General features: G+C 43.7%; 1 protein-coding gene across 1 annotated transcript in view; it reads left to right on the top strand.

The window, feature by feature from the left end:
- The window catches only part of SPAG6 (sperm associated antigen 6), a 59704-nt gene that overhangs the window by 35547 nt on the left and 11715 nt on the right, over window positions 1-12442 (top strand). The window contains exons 7-9 of the mRNA XM_065399434.1: window positions 1114-1266; window positions 3005-3196; window positions 4289-4405. Of these exons, the coding sequence (XP_065255506.1) occupies window positions 1114-1266; window positions 3005-3196; window positions 4289-4405 (462 nt within the window). The remainder of the gene's footprint in view (window positions 1-1113; window positions 1267-3004; window positions 3197-4288; window positions 4406-12442) is intronic.

Raw genomic sequence — 12442 nt, forward strand, 5'->3', positions numbered from 1 at the left:
TTTGGGCGGCCCGGCCCGGCGCTCGGGGTGTGGGGGGGTTTTGGCTGGCCCGGCGAGGCGCTCTGGGGGTTTGGCCAGCCCGGCGAGGCGCTCGGGGGAGGGCGGCTCTGCTTCCCTATACATATTTGAGGAGACAGTGGAGGGGGGAGTGGGGCTGGTAGGTCTGGAGGCTGCAGTAGTAGTCATGGAATGGCTTTGCAGCTGTTCTACAGCCTGAGGGGGAGGATTCCTTCCCCTTTCTCTTGGATTTCCCTTCTGTTTTCTGGGGCTGTGCACTGATACAAGATTTGACCCTAAGTGACTGCAGTCAACAGCCATGTAGAGAGTATTTATATTTTTAAAGTGACCGCTTTAAAAGTTAAGTATCTTCTAACCAAGCTGGTGCATTAATAAAATAGTCCTGTTCCTAAAATGCTTTGGGAATTTTAGATAAAACTGAAAATATCCATCAGTATAGGTGGAAAAATCCTCCATAATAATATGAAATTAATATAATCTCTAAATGCTGGTGATGTCCTAAACCACTCAAATGCTGCTGTCTAAGTGATGTTAGAGGTGACATCACTTGGAAAAATATAAGCCACAGTTTAGCGGGCATTAAAGACCCCCCAGTCCTGATTATTCTTTGCACCAAGGCTTCTTAGAACAAATTACACATGCACTTGCTTTAAGGACCCTTCACACACTCAGAGTGGTGTAATTGGGCCTTAGTGTAAATGAGCATCTGGCTCAATATGTATATTTCTACAAGTCATTAGCATGTTGAATTTTCGTCTGCGTAATTCATCAGTAAATACTTACTAAATAGATTTTTGGATTAGGCAAGTCCATAGCATTCAATGTCCATCTTGCCTTGCAGTAAAGTTAATAGAAAACAGAGACGTTCATCGCAATATAAATGTTTTGCTACATTATGAGCACTCATAAGTCCAAAGAATGAATCTGCTTCATTATTCCATTACTCCAATTTTACTCCAGTGTGACTTGATTGTCAATGATAGAGTTACACTTTTTAAAAAACAGGAGTGAAATAGTTAAGGATCACCTGAGTATACTGCATTATGGTTATAGATACGCTACAGTATCTAATTTCTCTAGTTTATCTTCTTACAGCTTTCACAACTTATAGTCAATGCAGGAGGAGTTGCTGCTGTGATTGATTGTATTGGCAACTGCAAAGGAAATGTCAGGCTGCCTGGCATCATGATGCTTGGCTACGTAGCAGCTCATTCTGAGAACCTGGCAATGGCAGTGATCATCTCCAAGGTTAGCTCCTGTTTCATTGTCTTCCTATAGCCATTACAGTGAGTTTCTGAGAAGAAGAGGTAGAAGAATATAGTCCCACAGATGATTGGGTGGAGTGGTTTACTGATTTGTTTAGTAACGCACATCATAGAAAAAGTACCAGCATATTTTTCTGTTTTGTATGTCCCTTAGGTTCTGATCCTGCAAATACTTAATCACATGTTTAACTTTCAGCAGTTGAGTAGCTCCATTGAAATCAGTGAAATTACTCAAGCGCTTAAAGTTAAGTACATGTATAAGTGTAGGATCAGGGCCCTGGTTTTCAGTCATGTACTTACAGATAACTATTAAGGAAAGAGTAAAACTACACCAGTATTACATTTCACACTTGGCAGTAACAGTGCACTTAAATTGCTGATAAAACATATCCATTTTTTTCAATAATGCAACTAGGCAGTTGTATATAATTTTTAGGTTAAATTATTCAGTATAGGAATTATAATTTATGTGTGCCTTTATTAAATAAACAACTTAACCATATTACAGTTTTTAACAACATGTATAGTTTTGATACAAGATGACATACCTAGTGATATGAGTGCATCTTCTGTAATATTACTCAAAGTTCAGAATGATGGGACAGTCTGGAAAAGTAAGGTCCTTAATGAGTTGCTGCTTTTGTGCTATGTTGGTATGGATTGGTTTACTAGAAAAAGCATCTGTTGAAATGTAAAATTATGCTGAGTTGCATTTGCACACACAAAGAAAAGAAGAGGTGTGACTTTCTATAGCCTGTTTCTTGTTAAAACAAATATGTGTGGCCACATTATAATGCTTTTTGAAACAAGAATTTGTGATGGCACACTATGACTGCACTGCTACTACTATAATAAATTTACAACAATAATCATCATGCTTACACACAATCTTGGTCCCTGAAATGCATTATATAGTTTGATTCAGCTATGCATATGATACTTTGCATTTAATAAGTTTGATGTTTGTAGATTTTTCAGTTTTAAATGAATATGTTTGATAGTAATGTAGGGGGGAGGTGAATTACTGTACCATATATGCAAAAGGCAATAAGAGGGTTTACAATTTGTTAAATATAATTGTATCTAACATAACATTTTGATGTGTGTTAAGGCCAATGGATAGTTGAATAAATATTATGCATTATCAAAATACATAATTCTAATTATAAACTGGGCATGACTAAGGGAGCAATCTAACTGATGAAGGTCCCAGCTCATGTGAGTATGGGTCAACATCTCCCTATGTAATAACATATTAGTCATTCTTAGATTAATTGTGTCCCATGAAAAAGGAAAAAATGATAATATGAAAGATTCCTATTCATAAAAAAAATATAAAGTGAATACAGAAATACTAGAGACCTTGGAATATCAGTGTCTGACAAAAATGGTGGCTTTGCTTTCAGCTGCAGCCTGAATTGTGGCATCTGCTCTTTGAAACCTTTGGAGTAGCTGACGTGTTCACTAAAACTGCCCTCAAACTCAGAGAAACTGGCATATTTAATATTCTCTCTCCAGTTAGACTTGTATAGTTTCTTTTTTTTAAATTCTTTCTGGCCACATAGTTGACTTGAAAAATGACAGCTCCATCCTATGTTCGTCTGCAATGTATTCAAGCCAGAAAAATAGAAATAGAAGAAACAAGCTTTTTGTAATAATCTGTTCCAGTGTCTAGTCCTGCCCTAGATTCATAATGTTTGTGTTTTTAATGAATACTACAGGGGGTGCCACAGCTGTCTATCTGCTTGTCAGAGGAACGAGAAGATCATATTAAGGCAGCGGCTGCTTGGGCCTTGGGACAGATTGGAAGACATACTCCAGAGCATGCACGTGCTGTTGCTGTAACAAATGTGTTACCAGTGCTGCTTTCCCTGTATATGGAAACAGAAAGCTCAGAAGATCTTCAAGTGAAAGTAGGTGCAGTGTCTGAAATACTATGCATTGCTGTTAATCACCAGATTTAAGCCCTTCAAAATTAGAGTGTTAATTGTTATTTAATATTATCATGCTACCAATCAGTGAGTGATGTCTAATGGTGTATTTTTATTTTTTGTACACATAAGCCTTTCTTACAATTTTATAAGTGCTGTCAGTATGAAATGTGTTTTTGCTGGCTTAAAAAAAACACTCTTGGGTAAAGGATAGTCCATATTTAGGGCCATCATTACACATTTACAAGGGGGCCAGTTACTGTCTGCCTATTAGCCTTTGTTGAAATAGATTTTTGTGTGACATTACAGGAAATGATGTGATCATATAATATATGATATATATCTTATCATATCATGTCATGCCATTTTGAAGGCTACCAGAGAATGACCAGCCCCAAATCTGTTGAGTAAGAAGACCCCACCTTTATATAGCCATTTTCAGAGTTTTAAGGCCAATGGTCGGTCTCTCTCTCTCTCTCACACACACTCTCTCACACACACTCTCTCACACACACTCTCTCACACACACACGCCAACATTCTCTGAACCTGCAGTCCTACACAATTGGGTCATTACTTTCTCTATTTTCTCTGCTTTAGGACCCAAACACTGATATACACTCACTTCCCTTTGCAGAGGTGGCAGTGCAAGGTGCAGGTCCAGACTGGCAGGGTCTCCTAATAAACTACTGCTCAAATACAATCTTTTAAAAACATATTTTTAATTTAACTTTTTTATTGTATTACAGTACTTTAATTTATATTTACTTAGGGGGCCTGCTCCCTTTCCCATTGTACTCCGAGGAAAATTGCCATTACTTTGACTAGATAACTTAATAGGAATATGATGCACTGAAGGTTTGTTTTGCAGTTTGATAAGATGAGCCGAAAATTGATTCTTTATTAAATTAATTGATGGATTGTGTAGTTTTGATTCAGAAAATTGCCCTTCTGAAATAATTCTGACCAAAAAAGCAAATTGACCAGACTTCAAACATCGGGAATGTGGAACATAAATTAACATTGTTGTTTCATTGATGTCTTACTATAGACATTTTGTTTTGCATTTCAATAGACTAAAAAGGCCCTAAAGAACATCTTGCAGAAATGCACATATCTGCCAGCACTTGAACCCTTGCTGCATGATGCGCCTCCCAATATTCTGAAACACATAGTTGGGCAGTTCAGTAAGGTAAGAAAAGGCTCTTCTTGGTGAATGATAGATTAACCATCTGTTACCTAAACAGCATGTTTGCAGTGTTGTTGTAGCTTTGTTGGTCCCAGGATATTAGAGAGACAAGGGGGTTGGGTGAGGTAATATCTTTTACTACCACCTTCTCTTGGAGAAAGAGACAAGCTTTTGAACTACACAGAGCTCTGTCTCTTTCACCAACGGAAGTTGGTCCAATAAAATATATTATCTGTCACCAGCTGAAGCCGTGGCTGGGGCTGGAGTCGGGGCTATGCTCCCCACATAGCCCTGTGGCTTCCACCGGTGGCCACTGCCGGGGCCATGCGCCTCTGCCCCGCGGTGAGGGCTGCAGCTGGGGCTGTCACCTCTGCTGCGGCTTGTACGGTTATTTTTCGTAAAAGTCATGGGTTCGTGAATTTTTGTTTGTTGCTGGTGACCTGTCTGTGACTACTAAAAATAACAGTCAGAAAATCTTAGCCTTACTCATAAGCAAGACACTGTCTTCCTCCTCTGCCAAAGTAGAAAATTAGCCCTTATGCAGAGAACCCAACTAGGTCAGTGCATCGCTTAAGTCCCACTGAAGCCATGTTTTAGGTCTAGTGCAAGCTCTCTGCACAGGGGTGAATTGAATCAATTATTAGAAAAATTGTTTTAAAAGTAAAAGGTTCTCCAGTTCTGTGTTTTATCTTTTGACTCCAGTCCTGGACTAGGTGGAAAAATACAAACTCTTCTTCCAAACTCTTTAAAATGTGCAATTATGTCTGTTACTTAAATAACAGATTTGAGCAAAATATAAAGGTAAAAATTAATGTAATTAAAATATTTTATTTAAACTGTGAATAACTGTCATGGATTTTAGGTATTTTGAGTTTCTGCCATGGTGACCAGCTGTTAGGGAATCCCACTCCACTATAGCCCTTTCTTCTTTCAAATACAATACTGCATAATCCTTTAGTAGAGAGTGCCAGATTGTCCTGCTCTGGTGTTCTTTGCTGGAAATGCCAAAATAAAATTCTCTGATATTATCTAGTACTACATTTCACAGGCTTGGAAATGCTGCTGTTTATACATCTGGCTAAATCAATAAGGATTGCACATTTGTTCAAAATACCAGTGCCATGTTGCTTATGTGTGTTGACCACTGGAGCTGGCCAGGAAACCATTTTCCTATCCTGCAAAAAATTTTGAGGTATTGAAAAGTTTTCCCCATTCAACATTGGGATGAAAAGTCAATCTCAAAAATGTTTGTGAACTGAAAATCTGAAAAAATTCTTGGTTCAGCTCATTTGAAACATTACATTTTGATTTTGACCATTTGAAATGTTTATATTCTTCTTCGAGTGCTGTCCCTATGGGTGCTCCACTTCAGGTGTTGGTGCATCCTGGTGCTGTTGATCAGAGATTTTCTATAGCAGTGTTTTGTATAGGATGCACGTGTGCAGTAGCTGTCTCGCTGCACCATTGGAGTCTCATCTAGCGTGCGCATGACCTGACCCCTTCAGTTCCTTCTCAACCATCCTCGGCTGAAGACGGAACTTGGGGCAGTGTGTCAGCTTCTTCCCCTGAAGGTAGAGAAAAAAGAAAAATATTAGCTAGATACCTTAGATAAGTTCGTTCTAATTCATTGTTAGCTTAGCTAGTAGTTTGTTTAAAAAGAAAAGTTTATTTTCCCATTCCCTGTTCCTTTCGGAGCACTGTCTGGAACATGCCTGGTTCCCCAGGCTTTAAAAGATGCAGCTCCTGCTGGGAAGCGATGCCGATATCTGACAGACCCCTCTCTCTGTGTGAGATGTCTCAGTGAATCACACATACCCCAAAAGTGCGTTCACTGTAACAACCTGAAGGCAAGAGCCTGGCGCGACTGGGACCTCTGCCTCAAGTTGATCCTAATGGAGAAATTGCTGCAGGTGAGCCCAAAAATGGATCTCCCAAAACATGTTGCTAAGGGCTCTCTGACCAGGTTGGAACCAAGGAAGAGCACAGCTCTGTCCTCTAAAGAAAAGAGGAAGCAAGAGTCAACCTCTCCTCAGAGGAAACCACACAAAAAGAAATGGTCCCCTGTGAGGTCATTACCTTCAGTGCTGACTGCCTCTCAAGTCAGTGCCTATGACTCACTCAGCACCTCCAGCACAGGCTGTACCGTTGAGCCCAAAGCCATGGGTGGTGCATATTGTAGGCTGGGGGAGGCTATGCCTCCCCAAACAGCCCAGCGTGGCCCACCCACAATCCACCTGGAATGCCCCCTCCTGCTTGCCCTTCTCCCTTGGCCCCAGGCAGGCTGGCTGCTCCTCTTCAGGCAAGCATGCTGGAGCTGGGACGAGGGCTAGGGTGGCTGCGGTTGGGCCTTGGGGTGGCTGGAGCTGCCCAGCAGTGGGGGGCCCCCGGGCGCTGGGGCCGCTACCCATTGTGAGGGGTGTGGGGGGCTGCCTGCTTCATGCTGGTGGGGGGGCCGCGCACCACCCACCCAGAGCTTGGGGGCGAGTGTGTGCGCATCCTCCCCAAGCCGGCAAGTCAGCCGCCACCCATGCCCAAAGCAGTAATGGAGTCGAGATATAGGCATAGCCATGCCTCCTCCACGGCACTGACCACGTTGGTATGGGAAGTGGTTACGGCACCAAGCCTGCTGCCACCTTCAGCACTGACAACGACCTTAGCACCGATGCCTCCATTGGCCCTGACTGATATCGCCATGATGGGTCCACCGGCACCGACAAAGGCAAGCCACAAGACAGCTGCACACCATTCAGCTCCTACAAAATCCTTGGCACCGCCTCCATCGGTACCACAGCAATTCCTAATGCAGAGGGATATATAAATGTCTTCGGTGCCCCAATCACCACATTTTGGCACTGACGGATTTCCCCCAAGAAGCATTATGCAGCCCACTTCTCCCATGACACCATCAGTACCAAGCGACAGCGAGAATGAGGAACAGGATGAGGGGGTCTTCTCCCCACAACACTCCTCGCCTCCTCAACACAGACCACTTGGAGGAAAAGTCTGAGGGCCAAAAAATCATCATAAACAGCCCACGCACCCATGGTATGGACAACCATGGATGTGTCCTCCCATGGCGTTTCCCATGCAATGGCCAACATGGGACCTGTGGGCAGCATATAGAGCCCACTATGCCAAAACCTCATCACCACCCAGAGGTGAACTTAGGTCTCCTTCACTGTCCCCAGTGGCTACAACATCCATAGTCCCAGAGGATATAACAGAGAAGCTCGAAGAATAAACAGGTCAGGAAAACGTGTCACCACCTCACAATTCTTCCTCTCCTCACAAGGCCATTATGCCACCTCAACCTACAATGGCAGACAATTTTAAACAGTTTCAAGAACTCTTTGAGAATTGCACTGAGCCAGGACACACCTTTGGAAGAAGTCCAAGAAAATCAGCATAAATTGCTCCAAATTTTGCAAACCTCATCGTCCTCAAAAATTGTACTACCAATAAACAACGCCATCCTGGAACCTGCTGAAACGGTGTGGCAGATGCCAGCCACCATTCCACCAACATGCAAAAGGGCCGATAGAAAATATTATGTGCTGGCCAAAGGCATGGATTTCCTCTTTTCTCATCCGTCACCAAACTCACTGGTTGTCGAGGTGGCAAACCATCAATCTAAACATTTTAAATCCACACCTCATGATAAGGACCACAAACGGCTGGACCTCCTAGGAAGGAAGGTATACACCTAGTCCACTTTGCAATGTAGGGTCACCTTCCTGGTGCAACACTCCGCACGCTGGGCATTTACACATCACTAGCTAAAAGAAAGCCTTACCAATCTTACCACCATTCTCAAGACACACGATGTAGTTGCCAGAATACCAGACCTTAAAACACCAACAGGCAGAGAAACCAACCACAAAGACACCAACCATCTTAACCACAACCAGCAGTGTCACAACTGTCATCTACTAAGCAACAATTTTGAACTGTTGGTCAAGGGTCTGAATGACCTCCCACTCAAGACAGCGCCACTTTGCCCATTTGGCCATCGACTGAGACCTTTTTATCAAACATGGGAATTCATAACAAGGACCACTGGTCCTAGAGATCATATGATCAGGTTATGCCATCCACTTTATTTTTTGCCCACCTACCCTACCTCCTTCCCCGTCCCTCTTCAGGGACCCTTCTCACAAGCACCTCTTAAGGCAGGACCTACATCATCTACTGCAACTAGGTGCCATGGAACTAGTACCTATGCAATACAGAGGGAAGGGCTTTTATTCCCATTATTTCTGACCCAGAAGAAAAATGGAGGATGGCGACCCCTGTTGGATCTACAAAAACTTAACAAGTTTGTCCGCTCCCAGAAATTCAGAATGGTCACATTAGGCACTGTGATCCCAGCGCTGGAACAGGGGGACTGGTTTTCAGCCCTTGACGTACAAGACACATATTTCCACATTACCATTCACCCAGCTCACAGGCGATTCCTCCGATTCACATTATTAGGACACGAGCACTACCAGTACATAGTGCTTCCATTCAGACTGTCCACTGCACCAAGGGTCTTCTCCAAAACCCTTGCGGTTGTCGCTGCACACCTGTGCAAGCAGGGAATCGTGTTTTTCCCGTATCTAGATGACTGCTTCCTGAAAGACCCCAATTGGATAGTGACGACAGAAATTGCCCAACCGACTACTGCCCTCTTCCAAACACTTGGCTGCAATTGAACATACAAAAGTCGACATTGATACCCACACAACAACTAGACTTCATTGGAGCACACCTCGATTCAGTTCAAGCCAGAGCATCTCTACCGCAAACCAGATTTCTGGCAATAAAAAAGCTCATAGAGACAGTTTTCATCAGTCCACAAATCACAGCAAAAACCTGTCTACAACTGCTAGGACACATGCAGCCACCACATTCATGGTAAAACGTGCGAGACTACACATGTGCTGCCTACAGGGTTGGCTGAGTTCCGTATACAAACCCATCAAACACAGTTTGAACAAGATCGTAACACCACCTCCCAGAGTACTAGAACCCCTTCAGTGTTGGACAAAACAGGAAAATCTCTGCTCAGGGATTCCCTTTTACCAGGAACCACCCTCAATTCTGATCACAACAGATGCCTCCTTGATAGGTTGGGATGCACACCTGGATCATCAGACAATCCACGGCAGGTGGTCACCAGCGGAAACACAGCTCCATATCAGCATACTGGAACTAATAGCGGGACGGAATGCTTGCCTCCATTTCCTTCCGCTCATAAGGAACGAGACGGTATGGGTGATGACAGACAATATTGCATGCATGTTCTACATCAACCGACAAGGGGGCGCACGATCCCACTCCCTATGTACTTAGGTCATAAAACTCTGAAACTGGTGTATTCATCATCACATTGACATCTCAGCCTCCTACCTCCCTGGATGTCAAAATACCACAGCAGACACTCTAAGCAGATGGTTCTCACAGGAACACAAATGGGAAATGAATCCCTCAGTCTTACAACTAGAGCCCTGTGTGGATACAAATTTATATCCATGGATGCGGATATTCGCGGATATAAATCAGTATCTGCAGAACCGCAGGGCTCTCCCGGGAACCACAGCAGCAAAAGGAGCAGAATGTGGGGCCGCTGCTCCCAGGAGCCAGCATCCAACGCCAGCAGCTCCTCTGGCATGGCTGTACCGCCTACAGCCCCGCCCACTGGGGCGGGCAGGCTCACTGGCAGCTATCTCTGGTCATGCTCTTGTGTTCAAGCAGTGCGCACACCCCCAGACAGGAGACACAGACAGCTGTGTGGAAGGGACGGGGGCAGGGCTGGGGGCGGGCCTGTGGATGGTACAGCTGCACTGGGGAAGCTGCCTGCGTGGGGTGCTGGCTCCTAGGAGTGGCAGCCCAACATTCTGCTCTTTCCACCACTGCAGTTCCTGGGAGGGCCCTGCAGTTCCACGGAAACCGATTTATACCCGTGGTATCTGAATCCGTGGATATAAATTTGTATCCATGGAGGGCTCTACTTACAACATATATTCCAACGATGGGGGTTACCCACCATTGACCTATTTGCTACATCTCAGAATCACAAATGTCCGCTAGTCTGTTCGAGAGCGGGATTAGGACCTCGATCCGTAGGGGATGCTTTCCTCCTCACATGGGGGACAGCACTCCTATATGCATTCCTGCCAATCCCCCTAATCCCCTGGGTCTTACACAAAATACAGGACAACAATGCCAAAATCATATTGATAGCCCTACCGTGGCCCAGGCAGACCTGCTATCCTTACCTGATGCACATGACGGTTTGCGCTCCACGAACTCTCCCACTGAGACCGAATCTTCTCTCTCAAGCCAATGGTCAGATCCTCCATCTGAACCTGGAGAAACTCCATCTGAAAGCCCCTTCATGGTTCCAGCAGCACGAATTAGCCTGTTTGGAACAAGTCAAACACGTTATTGAACAGCAGATGTATATCCACACGCAATACATACTTGCATAAATTGAAAAGATTCTCCATATGGAGTCAGAACAAACAATACTACACCACTGTCGCTAGTGCTAGAATATCTCTTAGAACTAAAGAACTCAGGACTGTCCACAAGTTCTAGTAAAGTACATCTCACGGTGATCACCACTTTTCATCATAAAATCGATGGATTCTCGGTATTTGCACACCTGACCACCAAGCAGTTTCTCACTGGCATACAGAATCTCTACCCAGAAGTATACCAACCCACACCACTTGGGACTTAAACCCAGTTCTCAAAGGCCTTACTAGACCATCCTTTGAGCTGCTGGCCACTTGTTCCTGGGATGTTAAGGTGGCATTCTTGGTGGCTATCACCTCCGCTAGACGAGTGAGTGAGATTGTTGCATTAATGGCTAATCCACCATACACTGTCTTCTTTAAAGACAAGATCACATTGCAACCTCACCCAAAGTTCCTCCCCAAAATAGCTTCAAGTTTCCAGATCAACCAACCTATTCATCTCACCACATTGTACCCCAAACTGCACAGAAACACACAGGAGCCATGTTACACACTCTAGATGTTTGACCAGAATAGAACAAAATCTTTCCGCAAATCCCCAAGACTCTTCTTCTTGACAACAGAACAATCCAAGGGCTCCGCTATATCCTCTCAGAGACTATCTAAGTGGATCTTGAGCTGCATCCAACTATGTTATCAAACAGATAAGACAGAGCCACCAATGGGGATCAGGTCCCATTCTGTGTGTTCCATGGCAGCATCTATACCATTTCTGAACAATGTACTGTGATGTTACACCCCATATTCTTTATAGAAACATGCTTATGATATGAATATGGCATAACTAAGATTTATTTGATGCAAGATGGGTCTTGTGAAATATCATTGGAAAATTTACTGAATCTGATTATCCAATTTGTATGCATGTATCATTTATGTATCTGAAGTTAGGAATATTGACTATGTAACAATTACAACTGTGTGTGTACTTGGGGAACGCCCACCAGACAGAATGCAATCAGCCTGAATGGGCCATTAGGAAAGCCAATGGGTCTTTGAAAATGCTGACTTCCCATCTTCCTGGAGTTCCTTCCTGTGGATATTACAAATAAACCTTGTCTCATGGTTGCTTTGACACTGTAAGGTCATGTGATCATGTCACCTGGTACAGGACACCATCCTGAGCTGGTATTTTTCCACTGAAGGGGGGGGGGCAAACAGGGAAATAAAAGTTTCACGCCATATGTAAATCCTGTTTAAGGCTGGAGAGTGAGTTAATCAAGATTGCCGGTTCTTCACTGAATCCCCGTCCAGGATGACTGCTGTAAACACCTAAGACTGATCTGGGGAGAAAGGACTGGGACCCAGGCTGATTCATGGGTCTAGCCTATGAAGAGAAATACCTGAAACTCGAAGCTGCAGAAACTCTGCATGAAGTTCTTTGCAGTAAAAGTGTATCTCTTGCACCATAACTCTGAAATTCTCTGTCTTTGGACATTAGGGAGATTGCTTCCATCAACTCACTTATAGCCTAAAACAACATTTAGGGTGAGAAATTACTATTTGTAACCAGTTT

This window comes from Emys orbicularis, chromosome 2, assembly GCF_028017835.1.
Source record: "Emys orbicularis isolate rEmyOrb1 chromosome 2, rEmyOrb1.hap1, whole genome shotgun sequence".
Lineage (NCBI taxonomy): Eukaryota > Metazoa > Chordata > Testudines > Emydidae > Emys > Emys orbicularis.